The sequence below is a fragment of the Felis catus genome, chromosome D4 (assembly GCF_018350175.1).
Source record: "Felis catus isolate Fca126 chromosome D4, F.catus_Fca126_mat1.0, whole genome shotgun sequence".
Lineage (NCBI taxonomy): Eukaryota > Metazoa > Chordata > Mammalia > Carnivora > Felidae > Felis > Felis catus.
In genome coordinates, this window is record NC_058380.1 from 40,901,913 (window position 1) to 40,925,463 (window position 23,551).

The 23,551-nt window shown below is 36.7% G+C and overlaps 1 protein-coding gene across 12 annotated transcripts in view; it reads left to right on the top strand.

Annotated features, from left to right (window-relative positions):
* CCDC171 (coiled-coil domain containing 171) overlaps positions 1-23,551 on the top strand; it is a 310,942-nt gene that overhangs the window by 159,359 nt on the left and 128,032 nt on the right. For all 12 annotated transcript variants that reach the window (XM_019815993.3, XM_045043841.1, XM_011288346.3 and 9 more), the window contains 3 exons: positions 5,979-6,205; positions 6,929-7,111; positions 13,961-14,146. In XM_019815993.3, the coding sequence (XP_019671552.2) occupies positions 5,979-6,205; positions 6,929-7,111; positions 13,961-14,146 (596 nt within the window). The remainder of the gene's footprint in view (positions 1-5,978; positions 6,206-6,928; positions 7,112-13,960; positions 14,147-23,551) is intronic.

Here is a 23,551-nt window from a genome sequence, read left to right on the forward strand (position 1 = left end):
CATGCTGCCAACACAGGGCCTGACAATGGGGCTTGAACCCACGAACCATGAGCTAATGACCTAAGCCGAAACCAAGAGTTGGACGCTCAACCGACTGAGCCACATAGGTGCCCCCAGTAATTTCGCTTCTGGGAATATATCCAAAGGAAATGAAAACACTAACTTGACAAGATATCTGCTCCCCACCTGCCAGTTCATAGTGTTATTTACAACAGCCAATATATATAAACAGCTAAGTGTCCATTGACAGATGAGTGGATAAAGAAATTATGGTATATATACAATATTGTTTAGCCATAAAAAATGAGGAAATCCTACCATTTTCAGCAATGTGGATGGGCCTTGAAAGTGTTATGCTAAAGGAAATAGGTCAGAAAAAAAAAAAGGAAATAGGTCAGAGAAAGGCAAATACTGTGCAATCTGTCTTATGTCTGAATACCCCCTCACCAAAACCAAAAACCAAATTCAAAGACAAAGAAATAAGACTTGTGGTTACCAGAGTTGGAAGGTAGGATGAGGGGGAATCAGAGGAAGTGGTTAAAGGTACAAATTTACATTTATAAGATAAATAAGTCCTGGGGATGTTGTGTATAGCATGGTGATTACAGTTAACATTACTGTGTGGGGTATAGGAAAGGTGTTAAGAGAGTAAATCCCAGGAGTTCCCATTCTTACAAGGAGAACATTTTTGTTTTTTCTTCTTTCTTTCCTTTTTATTGTATCTATACAAGATGATGGATGTTAGCTGAACCTATTGTGGTAATTGTTTCACAGTATATGTAAATCAGATCATCATGTTCTACACCTTAAACTTATACAGTGATGTATGTTAATCATTTCTCAATAAAACTGGGGGAAAAACTCCTAAAACAAAGTACTTAAGTTCCTTCTATCTTCATAGCTTCAGTTTCTTTTCATTCATTTAATAAGTATTTATTGAGCATCTATTATATGCCAGTCACTATTTATTTATTTATTTTTACTGTTTATTTATTTTTGAGAGAGAGAGAGCACGAGCAGAGGAGGGGCAGAGAGAGAGGGGGATGCAGAATCTGAAACAGGCTCCAGGCTCTGAGCTGTCAGCACGGAGCCCAATGCGAGGCTGGAACTCACCAACTGTGAGATCATGACCTGAGCCGAAGTCGGATGCTTAACCAACTGAGCTACCCAAGTGCCCCGTATGCCGGCCACTTCTTTAAAAAATGAGGCATAGGGGCGCCTGGGTGGCTCAGTCGGTTAAGCGGCCGACTTCAGCTGAGGTCATGATCTCGCGGTCCGTGAGTTCGAGCCCTGCGTCGGGCTCTGTGCTGACAGCTCAGAGCCTGGAGCCTGTTTCAGATTCTGTGTCTCCCTCTCTCTGACCCTCCCCCGTTCATGCTCTGTCTCTCTCCATCTCAAAAATCAATAAACGTTAAAAAAAATTAAAAAAAAAATAAAAATAAAAAATGAGGCATAATTGACATACAATACTATATTATTTTCAGGTGTATAACAATGATTTAACATTAATATTTATTGCAAAATAATCACTATAGCAGGTCTAGTTAACATTTTTTTTTCAAAATTAAAGTTTATTCATGTATTTTGAGAGAGACAAGGAACATGAGCAGGGAAGGGGCAGAGAGAAGAGGGAGAGAGAGGATCCGAGCACTGTCTGCACTGTCAGTGTGGAGCCTGACGTGGGGCTCTATCTCACCACCATGAGATCATGACCTGAGCTGAAACCAAGAGTCAGATGGCTGACCGACTGAGCCACTCAGGTGCCCCTAGATAACATTGGTTAACCATACCTAGTCACAAATTCTTTTTTTTTTTTTTTTCCTGTGAGAAGAACTATGAGAGGATATACTCTCAGCAACTTTCAAATACGTAGCATCAGATTTGAGCTATGGATTCACAATCCTTTTTCTTTAAGATCTAAATTGTATTGAATATGTTGAGTAAGCCAAAGATGAACTCCCTGACTTTCGGATAAAAAACTTGTCACACTATGTCTAGAAATACTGGAATTTAAATAAAATTTTGAAAAAAAAAGAAAGCTTTGGAGACTTCTGGTGCTTTTTTTTTTCTTTCCTAGTTTTAATTTAAATTCTAGTTAGTTAACATACAGTGTAATACTAGTTTCAGGTGTAGAATTTAGTGATTCAACAGTTCCATACAACACCCGGTGCTCATCACAAGTGCCCTCCTGAATACCCATCACTCATCATCCATCTAACCCATTCCCCTGCCCAACTCCCCTTCAGTAACCATCAGTTTGTTCTTTTTTTTAAAGTTTATTTATTTATTTTTTTGAGAGAGAGACAGAGAAAGACAGCAAGAGCAGGGGAAGGGCAGAGAGAGAGAGAGAGAGAGACAGAGAGAGAGAGAGAATCCCAAGCAGGCCCTGCACTTTTAGTGTGGAGCCTGATGTGGGGCTCGAACTCTGAGATCAAGACCTGAACCAAAATCAAGAGCTGGATGCTCTCTACCTAGTAAGCCACCCGGGCACCCCCATTGGTTTGTTCTTTATAGTTAAGAGTCTGTTTCTTGGTTTGCTTCTCTCTCTCTCTCTCTCTCTCTTTTTTCTTCTCCCTAGAGAATTCTGGCAGTTTTTGTTGTTGTTCTTGTTTGTTTTTGTTTTGTTTTGTTTTGAGAGTAGCCTACCTATATATATGTATATTTTAAAAAATGTTTTAATGTTTATTTTAGAGAGAGAGACACACACACACAGGTGGGGAAGGGCAGAGAGAGAGACAGAATCTGAAGCAGGCTCCAAGCTCTGAGCTGTCATCCTAGAGCCCCATGTGGGGCTTGAACCCACAAACTGTGAGATCATGACCTGAGCCAAAGTTGGGCGCTTAACTGACTGAGCCACCCATGTGCCCCAAGCCTACCTATATTTGTAAAGTGAACTGTGGGTGATTTAATTGCCTTTGCAGCAGTATATATTTGTGAGTTGGGATTTTCATTGTTTTTAAGTACAAAACAATTTTGATGTTCAATATGGCATATATGGTGCCTTCTCGAGATCACCTTGTAGTTCAATGTTCTTAGTTTGGCTAAGCAAAAAACTTTCACTGGGCTATATCTTCTAAAAAAATTAACTTTAGTCTGTATTTTAAATGTACTGTCTTGCATTGAATACATTAATAATCAGACTTAAAATAGGTTGATAACTGGGGCACTTGGGTGGCTCAGCCAGTTAAGTTAAGCTCTTGGCTTTGGCTCAGGTTATGATCTCACGTTTTGTGAGTTTGAGCCCCACTTCAAGCTCTGTGCTGGCAGTGAGGAGTCTGCTTGGAATTCTCTCTCTCACCCTCTGTCTCTGCCCCTCCCTTGCTCATGTGCTCAGTCTCTCTCTCAAACAAATAAATAAATAAACTTAAAAAAAAAGCACAATTCCTTATGAATTTGTTTTAATTTTTTTTAACGTTTATTCATTTTTGAGACACAGAGAGACAGGGTGTGAGTGGGGGAGGGGCAGAGAGAGGGAGACACAGAATCCGAAGCAGGCTCCAGGCTCTGAGCTGTTAGCGCAGAGCCCGATGCGGGGCCTGAACCCACGGGATCATGACCTGAGAGGCAGTCAGATGCTCAACCGACTGAGCCACCCAGGCGCCCCATTTATGAATTTGTTTTAAAGATTTTAAGTGTAGATATTGCCTTTGCTATTGTAAAAAGTCCAATAGAGTCTTCTTCTTTCTCAAAAGACACATGCTATACAAGAGAGGGGAAGTGATTAATAAATGTATTTTACATAAACAAGAATTTGTTAAATGTAACAAACATTTAAACAGTTTAGACAAGTTTAGACATGAGAAATTTTAGTGACCTTATTTTTGTCTCTTATTTCTGTATCATTATACGAATAACTACAGCTATGTCACTAGAGGATTTTTTTGTTTCTTCATTTATTTAGTGTTGAATTAATTGTACTGTGTACTGTATAATGTAAAGTATGTTATAAAAACACACTTCTTACTCATCAAAGTATAAATTATTTAGTGAGTGTTCTTTCTGTAATTCCTTGAGAGAAGTGAGGAACTAGAGTGTATGCCTCTTTCCCACTTCTTAAAAATTCAGAAGAATGCCTTGGAGAATTACATTGTCACTTAAGTTTACCTCTCAGAGTGGTTAGTATCTACACAAACACATTTCTATGATATAGTAAAAAACCGCTCTTCATTAAAATTTAATTGTAGTTAGTTTTTGCTTTTAAAGGCTCTTTGTGAAAATTTTATTACTTTGATATACCTGAAAATTTCCCAAAATGATGAACTTTTATCTTGTTTCTTTAAAAAGAATAACTTTTGGCATATCATTAAAGTTAATATTAATTAATTTTTCTTGGTATTATTGAATGCATTCTTGCATTCTGCATTGTCGCAACTGCTATGAAAGTAAAAAATATAATTAATCCAACAAACATACAAAATATCCATATATTCTAGACTGGCACAGTGCAAATACAGAGTTTACCGAGATAACAAAAGACAGACTGAAGTCCCTGCAAAGCCAGTTGAGAAACAGGGAATACATATATTAGGCACTGGAATGATGTTTTATATTGAATGTTATAGGCAAAATAAATTTTATTCATTCAACAGCGACCTATTAAATAATAGTTTAGCAATTCTTTTAAATATGTGTGCTGTATTATATGTTAATTGTTATATGAAGCCACTGAATTCTTTTTTATTCAGACTTATTTAAACAATTGATTGATAACAAAGGAACTGTGTATTTTAATAACACTTCATATGCCTCTGTCAGTGGGATTCTCAGGATGTTTATGAGAGGTATACAGAATTAAACTTATATCACCTTATGTTCTTAGAAGTCCGTGCATCGATAACTGATAAAAATAAATTATACAAGGAGGATATTATACTTTTATCCAATTTACAATTTTTATTTTATGTGTAACTTCTAGGCAATGTGGTTTCCGAAATCTGCTGTATAATTTAAAAGTTTATCTTTCCTTTTGTCTACTGAGGAATAAAGAAATAAAACAAGCCTCACATTTTTGAACACAGGGCCTCTGTGATATTGTTCTTTCTGACTTAGAAAACCACTGATTGATTACCTTCTCAGCCAATGTTGCTATTCATTGTTGAACCATATGTACTCTTAGAATTATAAAGCATTTTTTTCTATTGGATAAAACTGGCCAGATATACTTTTTGTGTATATTTAAATTAATTCCAACAGCAGAGACTCTGGAAATGTAGAAAGGCATACTACTGAATTTAAATAATCTCTCCATGCTTGTCATTTTACATGGATAGTATCATAAAACAAGTAACGACAGATTAAGACCTGCCTAGCAGAGGGAAAACTAAATTACATGACTTTTATTAAGGCATAAATAAACCTATTAACCATTATCTGGAATACCAATTAGTAGACAGTGCACTGACAATTTTATTTATCAACATTAAACACAATTATTAATTACAGACCTGATGAATCTAGCAGTAAGCAGGCCATGTTGGATATGCTGGGACCTTAAGTCCATTATGTGAGAGGGATGATTACCGAAATCCTGTGGGGAAATAAGTAATTGTCGTTGTAAAATTTTAATTGCCTTGGAATAAGGCAAATTATATTTTCTTGTCCGAGCATATAAATAGTTTGACATTAAGGTAACAAGCGTCAGTAGTTGTAAATAGAAAATGAATTTATGTTAGGTTTTCAAACAAAGAAAAGAGTGATGATGAATTTTTAGTGTCATAGTGGTTTAGTGTAACTGATATAATGTAAACGAATGCAGATTTCTTTAGCTGTATTGTTTAATAGGTAATCTATTTTCTGCATTCCTTTTTTCACAGTGAAAATTAATGTGGGAGGGGACTTTCTGAATGAATTACTACAGGTGAATGGGGATTGTATAACTGAGAAAATATTTTAATTGTGTGGTGATTGGCAGAGTTGTAAAATGAGCAAGAGACAGTTCACATTTTCATCGTGTCTTTTTTTTTTTTTTTTTCCCGAAGATCCAAATTCCAGAATTTGTGGACATTTACTCGTAGGTGCAGCCAAGAATTCTTTTGCAAAACTCATGGATAAAATTAGTCTGGCAATGGAGAGCATACCTTTGCATAGTAGCAAGAGTATTACATATGTAGAAAAAGATTCTCTGGTTCAGAGGCTGGCTCGTGGACTTCATAAAGTAAATACACTGGCCCTGAAGTATGGTCTACATGGTCATGTGCCCATTTTGGTATGTATGCAATTGCATTACATAGTGACTTTAGTACTTGTAAATTTAATTCTGAATCACACTTATTTGTAGTTTAAATTAGTTGTGCATGAATGTATCTAGATTTCCTTTGGATTTCATGTAATCTTTTTTTTTTTAATGTTTATTTGAGAGAGAGAGACAGAGAGAGAGAGAGAGAGAGCATGCATGAGCAGCAGAAAGGGCAGAGAGAGAGGAGAGAGAGAATCTGTGCTGTCAGCACAGAGCCTAACACGGGGCTTGATCCCACAAACCATGAGATCATGACCTGAGCCGAGATCAGGAGTCAGATGCTTAGCCGACTGAGCCACCAAGGCGCCCCAGACTTCATGTAGTCTTTTAATGTAATACTAATAGCACTTAAATGTCAAAGTGTCTTAAATATCAAAATACAAAAGTTCTGGCCTGAGTTGTGGATTTACTGTTTTCTGTAAGTGGACTGCAACAGAATTCTATGAGACATAAACAGATGTCAGTTCCATTTTCTAGCCCTCTAGATTATTTATTTTCTTTCGTTGTTCATTTCATATAAACCAAATTATTGCTCACATAAAAAATAAAGCCTTCACCTCTAAGTTTCCGTTACAGCTAGTATTGTTTTCTGTATAATCTAAGATACATTTAAGTTGGTAAAAGGGCCATTGCCCCTGATTTATTAGTCAACCTGTAGTTACTGCTTGTAAAATTGCTCTTGATTAACAACAGAAAAGCACAGCATCATTACAGAAGCAGATATTTGGATTTACACAAAGACTGCACGCGGCAGAAGTGGAGCGCCGTTCACTGCGTTTGGAGGTCACAGAATTCAAACGAAACGTGAATGAAATGAAAAAGGAGCTCGACAAAGCCCAGGGTCTCCAAATGCAATTAAATGAATTTAAGCAGTCGGTAAGTATGTGTGATTTAAAATACTGTGGCTCTAGCGCGCTCTTCGCTGATACGTATGCACACACATATGATCTGTAGATCTACAGATTTCTTTTAGCTTTTTGTTGTTTGTTTTCTCAGATAATTCAGAAGACTTCCCTTCTAAAACTTCCAACAGTCCTGCATTCTATACAAAGTTGCTGGGAGACTAGATCTTAAATATTCTCACCACAAAAAGAAGGGATAATCATGTCATATGATAGAGTTGTTAGCTAGTGCAATATTGGTCATCATACTGTAACATATAAGTGTATCAAGTTACACAGGTTGCACACCTTACACAGGCTTATATCTCAATTATACCTCAAAAAACAGGAGTTAATACCTGATGCTTAAGGGAATACTGATTCTGTGTCAGCAGAACTCACAGCCTGTTAAAATGTATACGGTGGCTGAAAGTGTAGAAAAGAGTAAGTTATAGTTAGGAGAGATTAGCTGCTTTAGCAAACAAACCCCCAAATGTGTACTAAAAGATAATAAAATGCTTCTCCCAATTGAAGAGTCTGGTGTTTGGAACAGGAGGTGGGATGTTCTCTCTTTTTCTTTTCATATTAAATATTTTGAGTACATTGGATTATTTCTTTTGAAATCAAATTGCTTTTCCAAAGAAATGTTCAATCTAACTTCCATCAAACTCATACATTATTTAAGAAAGCAGAAGATAGCTGAGCAAAGGAAGGCTAGGTACCAAATAACATTAAATCAAGATCAAAATGTGTAAATATATGAAGCACAGTAACATGGAGATACACACATACTCTGCTGCCCAGGTTCGTTAGTCACACTGCTGTTTTTAATGTGGATATAGGAATATAGAGTTAAGACATTACCCTGTAACTTCAAAATTGTATTCTATTGATGACAACTAATATAAATATGAATACAAAATTTGTTTCCCAAATCTAGCAGCAAGCTACTTTTAGTACCCTCTTCTTTGGGGAATCTTTGCAAGTTCAACTTCAGTTTAAATGGCTAATTTGGAGGGGCACCTGGGTGGTTCAGTCGGTTAAACGTCCGACTTCGGCTCAGGTCATGATCTCACAGTTCGTGAGTTCGAGCCCCGTGTCAGGCTCTGTGCTGACAGCTCAGAGCCTGGAGCCTGTTTCAGATTCTGTGTCTCCCCCTTCCCTGCTCCCACTTTGTCTTTCTGTCTCTCAAAAATGAATAAACGTTAAAAAAAATTAAAAAAAAAGGCTAATTTGGAATGTGCAGTTTTAACATTTGTGGAAACAGAGGGGCAGATAGCAGTTTAGTTACTCAACCTATGATAATGTAAATTGCTAATGTTAATTATTATTTCAAATAGCTGTGCTTTCAAAGGGCAAAAAGTTCCTATAAATTAGTCAGGTCAAGTAATCGTGAATTACCCTTCTGATTGAAGATAAGTAATACTTTTCTTATGAGTGAATGTCTAAAGACACTGATTTTTGGGGTGCCTGGGTGGCTCAGTCAGTTAAGCGTCTGACTTCGGCTCAGTTCATGATCTTGCAGTTTGTGAGTTCGAGCCTCACTTCGGGCTCTGTGCTGACAGCTCGGAGCCTGGAGCCTGCTTCAGATTCTGTGTCTCCCTCTCTCTCTGCCCCTCCCCCTGCTTGTGCTCTGTCTCTGTCTCTCAAAAATGAATAAATGTAAAAAAAAAAAAAATAAAGACACCCATTTTTCCCTCACTTTCTTAGTTTTTTGTTCAGAGAAGGTAAAATTTTAGAGCTCCCTCAACATTTTTTCTATTATAAAAGTAATACACGACAGCTATAAATAAAAATACAAAAAAGTTTAAAGAAGAAAGTTCAAATCACTGTAATTGCACTGCCCATAACCAATTACTACTGAATTGTGGATGAGTTTTGTTCCCCACATATTTTGGTGTGTTTTTTGTGTGAAGATGCAAGCTTTTATGCACAGTTGTAGTTTAGAATGATTTTGCATGTACAATTTGCAAAAAACATATATACAAATATTAATATTCACTTATAATATAAGCATTTCCTGTGTCACTTATTAATTTTATTTTAGATGAAATGAATGGATCATAACATAATTATAATCTAATTTATAATTATAATTATATTATAATATAATTTATAATGTATAATTATAAATGATTAGATTTTAGATTTTCCTAATTCTATCATATTGATGTATCAAAATTTGACTATTCTCTTATTTTTATTTACTTTTATTGTTTATTTATTTTTGAGAGAGAGAGAGAGAGAGACAGAGACAGAGACAGAGCATGAGCGGGGGAGGGGCAGAAAGAGAGGGAGACACAGAATCTGAAGCAGGCTCCAGGCCCTGAGCTGTCAGCACAGAGCCCGATGCGGGGCTCGAACTCATGAACTGCGAGATCATGACCTGAGCTGAAGTCAGACACTTAACCGACTGAGCCACCCAGGCGCCCCTTGAGTATTCTCTTAATAGATGCTTCATTTTTTCCAATTTTTTCCATTATACTTAAGCATAAAGAGCTATTTATTTATTTTGAGAGAGAGAGCAAGCAGGGGATGGACAGAGAGAGAGAGAGAGAGAAAGAGAGAGAATCTCAAGCAGGCTCCACGCTGTCGATGCAGAGCCTGATGTGGGGCTCCATCTCATGAATCCTGAGATTATGACCTGAGCTGAGATCAAGAGTTGGGCACTTGGGGCGCCTGGGTGGCGCAGTCGGTAGGTTAAGCGTCCGACTTCAGCCAGGTCACGATCTCGCGGTCCGGGAGTTCGAGCCCCGCGTCAGGCTCCGGGCTGATGGCTCGGAGCCTGGAGCCTGTTTCCGAGTCTGTGTCTCCCTCTCTCTCTGCCCCTCCCCTGTTCATGCTCTGTCTCTCTCTGTCCCAAAAATAAATAAAAACGTTGAAAAAAAATTAAAAAAAAAAAAAAGAGTTGGGCACTTAACCAGCTGAGCCACCCAGGTATCCCAACAGCTGTTTATACTTTTAAAAGCCAGTTCCTTTGGAGTGTGTATCTGCCTCCTTTTGATTTGCTTTTAATTGTTTGTACTAACTAAATCTGGGATGTAGAGGTGGTCTGCCAAAATGGAAAGAAACAGCTATTGATACGATTTGAGATTTAGAATAAGTCAACTTTTTTTTAGATTTAGATAGTAGTGACTTTCCTGAAAATTGGAAGACTATACATGTTGCTTTCTGGAATATACGTGAGGAATTGTAGGTATTGTATACAATATGATTTTCTAGGTCTTAGCTAAGTAGTAGTAAAACAAGTTACCATCTTATCTTTGATTAGTTTGGAAGTAGTCAGACTCAATTTCTAGAATCCAGCAGAAGGTTAGAGTTTGAAGAAAAGTTGCTGGAAGGTGACAGAATCCTCTTATAAGAACTTTGGTTGAATAAGTGGCTTGCAGCAAAAGCTAACATGCTCCAGGAAATGTTTAGTGTGAATTACTTTCACTAAAGTGCAGAAATAAAAATAGCATTAATTGAAGTGATAATTGAATGAATGAGAGATGTACCTTTATATTTGTTGATTTTTTAAAACATTTATTCATTTTTGAGAGACAGGCAGAGACAGAGCACGAGCAGGGGAGGGGCAGAGAGAGAGGGGCACACAGAATCCAAAGCAGGTTCCAGGCTCTGAGCTGTCAGCACAGAGCCCGACACTGGGCTCGAACTCATGGAACCATGAGATCATGACCTGAGCTGAAGTCAGACGCTTAACCGACTGAGCCTCCCAGATGCCCTGAGTACCTTTATATTTGGACATACAGTTGTAAGGTGTAACATTATAAAGTGATGATTTCTAACATTTAATGACACTATTGACCATGTATAAGGCACTGACCCTAAGTGCTTCAAGGAGTTGATTCATTTTGTCCTCTTATATCAGTAACAGTTCCAAATTATTATCTTTATTTTACAAACAAGGGATATGGGACACAGAGCAGCTAAGTAACTTGCCCAAAGTCACATAGTAAGTGGAAATGACAGCATTTGAACCTGAGTTGTCTGGCTGCGAAACTCACGCTTTTGACTACTTCACTCCAGTGGTTAATGTTTATATCTAGCTGTGTGAGTAAAAGGCTTGTTTCATTAAAAACAGAATAGATGGGAAAATGCTGCTATTTTCCTCTAAAAAATGATGAGTGTGATTGCAATCATCATCTTTCATTGATTTCAGGCCAAATATTTTCAGGAGGAGAATAAAATAGCTTCCTTAGAGTTGGTCTGAAATTGTAACATAAAGGAAAATGTCCTGCCTGGTGAAGCTATTCAGTTCTCTGCTTCTGAGCACCATGTTCACTGACCAATCTACTGACCTTTGTTCTTCAACAGCAAACTTCCATGATTTTTTTTCTTTATAAGTTCCTCACAACTGCTTTTATACACCATCTCTTATTCTCCATTGCTATACTTGTTTCGTTCTGTTTGGTTTCTGAAGACAGAACAGAACTGAGCCAGTCTCTGGGAGGGATAGATGGACAAGAGAGAGAGGCTAAAATTAGCTAAGTTTTAAGGTGAAGGAGAAATTTTGGAGGGGTGGAAAGAAGTCCTGCGAAATCATGGGGATCTTGATTTATAGGGGCCAAGTAACAGATGGTCACCACGAGGAGTGGTACTTTAGAACAACATAACAAATAAAAGGTAGAAGAAATACAAAAATATCTGTTCATAAGACCCAGGAGAATGCTGTGGCATCAGTGACCAAAGGGATGTTAAGACGTTGAGATGAACAGGAGTGCCCAGAAGAGGCTGTTAGAGTTGATGTTCTGGAAGTGGAGGGTTTAGTTGTAATGGCACAATGCGGAGAGTGAGGCAGCAGTTAGGAGGGAGCCAAAGATAGATGTTTGTCCAAATCTAAACCCTATAAAAGTATCAGTGATACATTAGATACGCCTTTACTAGATGGATCTCAGGAAATGATGCAACGTTCTTGTGTGCTTGTGATCGTTCCTATTATCTTGTGTCAACTTAAGTAAGTCATTTGGCATCTATTTTTATGCTATAATATTGCTGTTGTTTATGCTATACTTTAGAACTTAATCAGTGTTGAGGAATGCATTATATATACCTTTGAAAAGGCAAATAATAATAAGAGACAGTTGCTTCTGGAAAGTAGCACGCAAGGTACCTGGTGCCAAAGTAAAACTGAGTTAAGACTATATTATGATATAGGAAGATCCATGTAATAAACTTATTCTCAAACTTGGTTCTAGCAAAAATTTTTTTCTCTGCATGAGATGCATGCTTGGCCCATGAGGAAACTATAAGCACATTTATCTCATGTGTCAGAAAACTCAGAGATAAAGTCCACATTCAACTGCAATAATTTATATATTCCAGATGCCAAGAATCAATAGAATTTTTTTTCTGCTCTTCCTCTTCCCCCACCCTAAATTAAAAAAAAATTTTTTTTAATCAATTTGCTTTCTACTTGTGGTTAATTATATTCACCTCAAAACCTGTTCAACAATGGGACAGTTATCAGTCTTAAATATCTATATATCTATATCTATCTATATCTATCTACAGATCTATATCTATATAGGTATAGATAGATAGATAGATAGATAGATAGATAGATAGATACTGATATATACAGCATGGTTAGGTAGTTTGCATGGTTCCTTTTAGTTTTCCATATATATTTCACAGGTTACCTACCTTTTGTGAAACATTTCCTGTTCTTTGTACTTCAAGATCAAGATGTCTCTTGTTGTTTGATGTGTTAGGTTTCATTTGCTTAATTGTTTTGAACAGGAGATAATACATGTGTGTCCTGCCCTGGATTCCCCACCCCTTAAGGGATGGCCCCTGGCTAGAACTGTCTAGATAGATGTAGTGCTCTGTTCTATAAAGCAGTCACGATATTGTAAAAAAGGTGTTATATACTCTGGTGCACAGTTTTATTTGTAGATGTTTATGTCTGAATATTCTTTCATTCAACAAATATTTACTGAGTGCCTACTGAGTGCCAGGCGCTCTTCTGTGTGTTACGTGAGCATGCTGAATGGTGTCCCTACCCAGCAGAGCTCATGTCCTTAAATAAGTGGTTGATGGCAGGGTGTGGACAGGCAATAAAAATAGTGAATATAGGTAGTGGATTTAGATAATGGTAATGACTATAAAGAAGACAAAGGAATATAGTAAGGAAGTGTGAGTAGTCATAGGAGTTGGGGAGGTCTGGTCTGGTAAGGATTCTTGAAGAAGGGGATTTTTGACCAGGGAGATCTGAAAGTAACATACACTAACACAGACTTTTGGGTAATCACTTCAAAGCATCGGAACTTGTGGGGTGCCTGGGTGGCTTATTTGTTTGCTTGTCTAACTTCAGCTTGGGTCATGATTCTTGTGGTTCGTGAGTTTGAGCCTTGCGTCGAGTTCTGTGCTGACAGCTCAGAGCCTGGAGCCTGCTTAGGATTCTGTGTCTCCCTCTCTCCCTGTCCCTCCCCCACTTGCATTCTGTCTCCCTCTCTCTTGAAAATAAATAAACATCAAAATAATAAGCATAGGAACTTGTTAAAGGCCTTAATTCTTACAATCATGTTCTTTATAAAAAGTGCTTGTGTATGAAATGTAAACTGAGCATTATGGATTTATTTGAACTTGAAATAAGTTTTTTAAGATTTTATTTGACTAAAAATGACAACACTTGGGGGTATAGCTGCTCTGCTTTTAAAACAAGAGTGATGTGTTTTTTTTTTTATCTCGACTTATGAAATTAAGAAAAACAAATTGTACTTTTGTCATGTATCGGACATTTTTGAAATGTGTGTGTTATACTCTATGTTAGCAAATATAGTTCTGAAAAGTGATGCAACAGTGCAGTTAGCTTACAAATGATTTTGTAACCTTTTTCCAGAAATTGATCACCCATGAGAAGTTTGAAAGTGCATGTGAAGAACTGAACAACGCGTTACTTCGGGAACAACAGGCACAGATGCTATTGAATGAACAGGCTCAGCAACTACAGGAGTTGAATTACAGACTTGAATTGCATTCCAGTGAGGAAGCTGACAAGAACCAAACTCTAGGAGAAGCTGTTAAGGTAGGAAGACCTTGGTTGATTTCCTCTAGGTGTGGATCTCTGAGGGAATCATCTCTATCTCCTGAAGAGGGAGAAATTCTATCCTGTAAAAGTTTGTAAGGATGGAATGAACTTGGTTCTGAAACCTCAATTCTAAGCATGCGTTCACGTGTATTGAAAATGTAAAAGCAGTTGAAAACTACTTTCTAGGTGAAAACAAAGTAGGGATTTTTTGCCAGGAGTAATTTTCTAATTTTTTTTTTCATTTATCTTCCTTTGTTTCTTCTCTTCACTTCTTTTCCTTTACTTGCTTTATACCCCCTGGCCATTGAGACTCTATGTATCTTCTGGATTTTGAAGCGTTTTGCATCTGGCTCTGTCTGATTCTTATCTAAGTGCATGTCTGGGGAGGAGGAAGGTTTGTTTAGGAAGAGTTGGTGTCCCTGTCGTATATTTGTGGCAAAGATACCTAGAAGGGAAAAGAGAAGTTACAATAAAATAGTTGTCGTTTAGAAAATTTCATTAGCGGATTTAGGACTATGGTATCTTTAGGAGATGTTGGCTGTGAAGTGTAATAGAATTCTCGTTTCTGATTACATTTGTGGAGTTTTCACTAGTGAAGTTATACACACCAGAATGAAATAACTAATTTCAGGAAAACAAAAATTATATAATATAGCTTCTATATTGGGTATCCTATCTAATGCAGTAAGCAACTCAGAGTTGATATATAATTTATGATGCAAATAGTATATATTTATTCTAATAGCTTAATACTATACTACTAATAAGATAGTCAAAATTTAGTGAGAGCTTCCTATTTGCCAGGCACTATGCAAAATATTTTATAAGCTATTATCTCATATAATCCTCATACTAACTCTATGGGATAACTCCCATTTTGTAAATGAGAAAACCAAGATACAGAGAGGTTACGCACATAACCGCTGGTAAGTGCTAGACCTCGGGAGTCAGATTTCACATCTGCCTTCCTAACTGTTTCATTACATTTACTATGGATTGACAGCACACGTATGCCAGACCCTGTGCTGATATCTCTACATGAATTATTTTGTTTCATTCTTAAATTACCCCCATGAAATAGGCACTATTATTATTCCCAGTTTTGAAGTTATTATTTAAATGCCAGTTGGTTAATATACAGTGTAATATTAGTTTCAGGTGTACAATATAGTGATTCAGCAGTTCCATACAACACCCAGTGCTCATCACATTAAGTGTGCTCCTTAATCCCTGCCTACTTCACCCATCCCTTCATCCACCTTCCCTCTGGTAACCATCAGTGTGTTCTCCATAGTTAAGAGTCTGTTTCTTGGTTTGCCCCTCTCTCTCTTTTCTTCCCTTAGCTTGTTTGTTTTGTTTCTTAAATTCCACATGTACGTGAAATCACATGGTATTTGTCTTTCTTGGACTGACTTATTTTGCTTATCATAATACTCTCTAGCTCCATCCATGTCATTGCAAATGGCAAGATTACATTCTTTTTGATAGCTGAGTAATATTCCAGTGTGTGTGTGTGTGTATATATATATATATATATATATATATATATATATATGTGTGTGTGTGTGTGTGTGTGTCTATCTGTCTATCTATCTATCTATCTATCTATCTATCTATCTCTATATATATCTCACCTCTTCTTTATCCATTCATCACTTTGTGGACATTTGGAATCTCTCCATCATTTGGCTGTTGTTGGTAATGCTGCTATAAACATAGGGGTGCATGTACCCCTTTGAGTCTGTATTTTTGTATCTTTTGGGTAAATGCCTAGTAGTGTAATTGATGGATCCTAGAGTAGGTAGTTCTATTTTTGTTTTTGAGGAACCTCCATACTGATCTTCAGAATGGTCACACCAGTTTGCATTCCCACCAATAGTGTAAGAGGGTTTCTCTCTCTGAATCCTCTGCCAACACCTGTTGTTTCTCTTTTTGTTTCTTCTTTTTTAAATGTTTATTTATTTTTGAGAAAGAGAGAGTGAGCAGGGGAAGGGCAGAGAGAGAGGGAGACAGAGAATCCCAAGTGGGCCCTGCACTGTAAGTGCAGAGCCTGACGTGAGTCTCCATTGCATGACCGTGAGATCATGACCTGAGCCGAAATCAAGACACTTAAGGGACTGAGCCACGTAGGTGCCTTTGTTTTTTGTGTTGTTAGTTTAGTCTCATTGTTTTTTTGATGAAACAGAGTGTTCAGTTGACTTGCTTGGGGTCTTCTGAGCTGGGATTTAGTGTTCTAGAAAAAATTAGAAAATATTGAAATTTAACAGAAGAAAATACAGATGACCTCAAGGAAAAATCGTCCCAGGATACTATTAATATTTTGGAGTATATTTTTCCTGATACATATATTAAGTCAAAGCATTTCACGTTACTGTTTTTATAAGTCAAAAGCAGAAAAATGCCAGAAATTTTATATGGTTCAACCTAATATATATAGTTTTTCTTACCTAAATGAAAACATACTTATATGCTGTTTTATAACATATTACTTTATATATTAATAATAGTTGTATGCATTCTTACTAGTTGATATGACTCTGTTATATCAATGTTTTTTCCCTTTTGTAAACACAATTAATAAATATTCATTGTGTAAAAATAAGAAAATATCGATGAAGAAAAATAAAAATTAAGATTCCCAAATCATATCATCAGATATATCTACTGTCAAAATTTTGTTGTATATTATTTCAGATCTTACATTTTGTGAATATGGAAATATAACCAAATCTATGTTAATAAAATGCAATCATACTATTATATGTAAATTCTAATTTAGTTTCTGAAAACATCATGTCAAGAATTTCTTTCCATGCTAAGGTATATAGCAGTATCAACATCTTCAATGGCTGATAGAATTCTTTGAATATGCAGAATATTTAACCTAGTTTCTTAATACAGTTTCTCTCCCTCTCTTCTTCCCTCCCTCTCTCTTCCTTCCTTCCTTCCTTGCCTCTTTCTTTCTTTCTTTCTTTCTTTCTTTCTTTCTTTCTTTCTTTCTTTCTTTCTTTCTTTCCTTACCTCTATTATAAGTAATTCTAAGATGAGCCATCCTGTGGCTAAATATTTATACACATATCTGTAATTATTTCCTTATTATAAAATCCTAGATGAGGAATTACTAGGTGAAAAGCCACATGAAATTTAAAGTATAAATGTTATAAATTGGCCTACAGCAAATTTTTACCAGTTCACTTCTCTCGTAAAATATATGGTGATTTCACTTTTTTTTAAGTTTAGTTATTTATTTTGAGAGAGAGAGAGGGAGCAGGGGAGGGGCAGAGAGAAGGGGAAAGAATCCCAAACAGGGTCTGCTATCAGTGTGGAGCCCGATACGGGGCTTGATCTCACGAACCGTGAGATCACGACTTGAGTGGAGATCAAGAGTCTGACACTTAACTGACTGAGCCACCCAGATATCCTGTGATTTCACTTTTTACCCAACCAGGCTATTACTATTGAAGAATTTTTTGTCATTTGATCAATATGGCATTTTTACTCTAATTTCTATTTCCTTGATTACTAGTCAAGTTGAACATTTTTAGAAATATGTTAGTCAACATTTTAATGCCTCGTGTCCCGTTAATAGATAATGAAATTAACTAGGCTTTGACAAAGTGTATAACAGTGTCCTATGGAGTCTTTTCTTTCTGTAATAACTCGTGGTTTGTATTTAGGTGTAGTATCTTCCAGCAGAGAAAAAGCTGTTCATATTCATTTCTTTAAAATGCCAGTAGCTTAAATATTGTTGTCAGGAGTGGAGAATTGTTTAATTACTATCTCTTAATTAGAACTAGCAGGTGGTAATGTGAAAATGCTCTCTTGTGGGAGATGGCATAGTTCAGCAGAAAAAGCACTGGCCTTGGAACAAGTATTTCTGAATTCAAATCCCAGTTCTGTCACTTGGGCAAATAACTTAACCTTTCTCAGCCTCAGGTTCATCTTCTGCAAAATGAGGGATAATGATACTTAAGTTACAGAATTTTTATGGGAATTAATTAAGATACTAGTTGAACAGCAAGTATACGCTTGATAAATACTCTTTTGTATTTTTCAGTAGTACGTAAGTAGTTTTTTACGTGTCCCTTTAAAAAAATAAAATGTGTTGCTTCTTTATAAAAACAGAATAAGATCATGAATAGAAAATATGGAAAATACAAAAGAGAAAACAAGTTACTTATAACTTATTATCTGAAAACAACCAGTTAACACATTGGGGTTTTGTTTTTAATCATTTTCTATATGTAATAGTTTTCATAAACCATACTTTGGATGTGATGCTCAGAAAGACCTTCCTTTATGAGACAACTATATTTACAGCAAGATACCTATTGTATTACAGTAGTGCATTAAAGAGAAAAGGAATCTCCAAGGACAAAACTATAACAACACCAACAAACCCCAATGAGTGGAATCAGAGTTAGCACTGTGAACAGATGCTGGGCTTACGCTGTAGGCAAATGCCAAAGTCAATGCTGGAAGTAGGAGACAAAGCTCTGGGCTCCACCAGTAAATCAGGCCTTGAACTTGTGGTTCCCACACTAAAGAATTGCCTGATAACCTGAATGGGATAATCTCAGGTCAGTAATGTCTGGGCAAAAGCTAATGTAAAATTTTCTCTGGAAAAAAGTTTGTCTAATTTAGTTTCTTTAGGAGCCCGCTCCACACCCCCACCCTGCACTCCACCCGCTTCGCCCAAACTAAAGTTGATGAAGAAATGGGCACATAAATAAATATTTTAATCTTTAAAAAAAATTTTTTTTAACATTTATTCATTGAGAGAGAGAGACACAGAGAGAGAGAGACAGAGAGAGAGAGGGAGACAGAGCACAAGTGGGAGAGGGGCAGAAAGAGAGATGGAGACACAGAATCCGAAGCAGGCTCCAGGCTCTGAGCTGTCAGCACAGAGCCCGATGTGGGGCTCAAACTCACAAACCATGAGATCATGACCTGAGCTGAAATGGGATGCTTAACTCATTAAGCCACCAAGGTGCCCCAATATGTTAATCTTATATTCAGCCACATTGCTAAACTCTCTTGTCAATTTGAATAATACTCTGTCTGTACTTTGTAGGGTTTTCTACATAGACCGTTACATTATTTGTTCTATAGTGATGGTTTTGTTTTTCTTTTCCAAACGTTAATCTTTTAATTTTTTCCCTCTCCTTACTGCACTGGCTAGGATACAATGTTGAGTAGAAGTGGAGGCAGCAAGCATCCTCACCATGCTCCCAATTTTGAAGAAGATCTTTCTTACTTTTCTCCATTAAGGAGAAAGTTTGCTATAGGTTTTAGTTGATAAATCCATATCGGGTTAAAGGGGGTTTCTTCCTAGATTATGCATAAATAAAAAATCATGAATGAATTTTGGATATTATCAAATACATTTTTAAGTATCTATTGAGATAGTTATATGATTTTTCTCTCATTCTGTTAGCATGTTGAACTATATCAGGGATTGGCAAACTATGGCCCACAGCCTGGGTTTGTATGGCCTGTGACCTAAGAATAACTTCGCAAATTAAAGGAACTCACTGAACTATGAGCAAAATGAAAAAAATATGAATAAGCATCTAGAAACACAGTAATGAAACTATAGAATAACAAAGACAAAGAGGAAATCTTAAAATCTGTGGGCTTAGGAAAGACATTCTTTCTGTGGCTGATCTTGGATTAATGGAACTAGTTTAATAGTTATAAAATTCTCTAAGAACTCAGGGCAGTGAACGCAACATGCTTTGAAAGCAGGAATGATTTAGTTTTAGCGTACCTCTCTGTCATTGGGAATTATAGACAAATGGACATGGAAAGTGTAGTATGGAAGAAAGTGGAATAAGTTAAAGATTTGTTACTATCTTTTCTCTATGTCCCCACTCTGTTCTTTAGCTATTTTATGTTGTTGACCTGGTCTATAACATCTTTAGTGCTACTGAAACTCTAAAGCAGTTTTGTTAGGAAATCTTTCTTTTTCTAAAAAAAAATTAATGTTCATTTATTTCAGAGAGAGAGAGAGAGACAGAGAGAGAGAGGAAAGAAAGAGTGCACGCACAAGCGGGGGAGGGGCAGAGAGAGAGGGAGAGAGAGAATCCCAAGCAGGCTCTGTGATGACAGTTCACAGCCTGATGTGTGGGGCTCAAACTCAAGAACTGTGAGATCATGACCTAAGCCAAAATCAAGAGTAGGATGCATAACCGATTGAGCCACCTAGACGCCCCAGGAAACATTTCTTTATATGGTATAGTTTGTTAGATAATGAAAGCTACATAGCCAATGTATCTTATTTTTTTCTTGACTTCATGTAAGTTTAGATTTAAATTTAGTAACATTGATTCTAACCATTTTATCTTGGATCCTGCCTTACGTAGTTTTATTTTTAATGACATACATGAAAGAATGATTAAAATAAAATTTTATTTATTTATTTATTTATTTATTTGAGAGAGAGAGAGAGAGAGAGAGCGAGCACACAAGCAGGAGAGGGGCAGAGAGAGAGAGGGGGAGAGAGGATCTTAAGATCCCACAACCCTGGGATCATGACCTAAGCCAAAATCAAAAGTTAGATGCTCAACTGACTGAGTCACCCAGGCGCCCCATAAAATAAACAGTTACTATAATGAGGGACTCAACTTGTAGGTAAAATATTTGCAGGAGCTCATACAGAAATTTGTATCTTAAACTGGTTTGCTGCTGTAACCAACATCTAAAGTATGAGGCACTGGTTTAGAACAGATTGAGGGTATAATTCTCTTATTCTACATGGCCTCGAGGTAACCACCATTAAGTTCACTGCCTGCATGCATGCTTGGATATATGGGAATAAGGAAACCAGTAGTGAGGGTACTTCCAAGAAAAAAATCTTGGAGTATTTATTGGTACCTGGCACTGACTGAAAGCAAACAGATTAAAACCTGCCAACTTTTTGAGGCAGTTGTATTGCCTAAGAAACCACAAGTCCAGACTAAAGTAGGCTTGTACTCTGAGCCTTAAACAATAAACCTTAGATGATCTATCATTTTCTTTTCTTTTCTTTTCTTTTCTTTTCTTTTCTTTTCTTTTCTTTTCTTTTCTTTTTTCTTTTCTTTTCTTTTCTTTTCTTTCTATTCTTCTTTCTGTCTTTCTTTCTTTCTTTCTTTCTTTCTTTCTTTCTTTCTTGCCTCCTTCCTTCCTTCCTTTCTTTCGGCTTTATGCCTAGTGTGGAGCCCAACCCAGGACTTGAACTCATGACCCTGAGATCAAGACCTGGTCTGAGATCAAGAGTCAGACACTTAACCAACTGAGCCGCCCAGGTGCTCTGATCTATCATTTTAATCAACTCCAAAGAAATCTATAGAATTCACAGAATTCCATACTGTAAATATCATTGTTTATTTAGTTATTCATCTGCTGATGGGCATCAGGTCTGTGGCATTTAAAAAATATATTATAGATTATAATAAGGGGAAACTGAATAGTTTTCCTGAAATGACATTGCTTATATGAAAAGAGATTTTTAAATTTTACTCTGTCTCTAGTAAATTTGACATTAAGAATGGCTGAATCATTAGGGGCACCTGGGTGGCTCAGTCGGGTAAGTGTCCACCTTCAGCTCAGATCATGATCTGACGGTTCATGGGTTTGAGCCTTGCATCGGGCTCTGTGCTGACAGCTCAGAGCCTGGAACCTGCTTCAGATTCTGTGTCTTCCTCTCTGCGTCTCCCCTGCTCACACTCTGTCTCTCTCTCTCTCTCTCTCTCTCTCTCTCTCAAAGATAAATAAACATTAAAAAAAATTAAAAAAAAAAGAACGAATCATTAGGATTAGAATAAAGGTATAGTTATAGTTCCTCATTTTGTTTTGAGAAAAGTTAGGTATCTATTAAATTCTGATGACTTTCACTTATATCTGAAACATACTAGATGTGCTTATTATTTATAGAAAATTTAAAAATATTTATATATTTATAATATTATTTAATAAAGTTAATAATCTTTCTGTAAAGTTAAAAAATTACCTCCTGATTTATCTTTCTTAAAAAATAAATTCTGGGGGCACCTGGGTGGCTCAGTCAGTTAAGCGTTTGGCTCTTGATTTTGGCTCAGGTCATGATCTTGTGGTTTATGGGATCGAGACCCAATTCGGGCTCTGTACCGACAGTGCAGAGCTTGCTTGGGATTCTCTCTCTTCCTCTCCTTCTGCCCCTCCCCAGCTCGAGTATGTGCATGCACACATTCTGTCTCTCTCAAAATAAATAAACTTAAAAAACAATTCTGCTCATCTAATTAATACACATATTTGAGCTATTACTGTGTGGAAAGTACGGGACTTACTTTTGTGGAGAAGGTAGTGAACTTAGTTAAAAAAGAATAACTTTATCTTTTTTAAAAAACTTTTTATTGTTTATTTTTGTGAGAGAGAGAGAGAGAGAGAGAGAGAGAGACCTCCCCCCGCAGGGACGGGAGGGACAGAGAGAGAGGGACACACAGACTCCGAAGCAGGCTCCAGACTCGGAGCTGTCAGCACAGAGCCCGACAAGGGACTTGAACTCACCAACCATGAGATCATGACCTGAGCCAAAGTCGGACGCTCAACCGACTGAACCACCCTGGTGCCCCAAGAATACCTTTATCCTAATGCTTGGTGAGATTTTTGATATCACAATGGATGAGAGCATCTGAAACTATTATAAAATCTTAAATTCTCTGAATTGTCGCAATTTTGTAATTCTGTCCATGAAATATTCTAGACATTGGATGAGAGAGAAAGGCTTAGGAAAAAAATAAGGATTTATTCACAGCAAGTTTCCCAAATAGTTCCTTTGTGTAACTTGGATCCAGCTCTTATTCATGTGCCCTTTTCCCTCAACTTTTATGTCACCTACCAACTTCTGCTGTGTTCTTTTATCCCACCACGTGGTAGCAGCCTCACAGGGTCTCAAAGACTTAACGCCTCTTCCAGCTGTCTGGATCATTCTTTTACCTTCTTGCCACTGCTTTGGTTTTTTTTTTTTTTTTGCTTAGGTATCAGTTTTAATAGAAAATTAACTCTGTGCTTTATTATTTTCCATTCTCAAACTTAATTACACTTAGATTATGGACGGGAAAGAAGAAGCAAGAGGAAAGAAGAGTACGTTTTTTAAAGTTCAAGTGAAATAATTTGCAAAGATATTTTGGAATTGTAGTAATTGTGGCAAAGGGTCACATTTTATAAATATTTACCTTCCTTTCATTAAAAAATTCTGCCTTTTATATTATTAATAAAATTATTTGACATACTCTGGGGGTATAGAATGTGAATATTGCAGTGAAGTCATTTATTTACATAATTTTTAATAAATGCTATATTTTCTCTAGTAAACTTTTAAACAGAAGAGCCCCCAAATTCATTTACTTTAAAAAATTTAAACATTTTTCAGTTGATAAATCC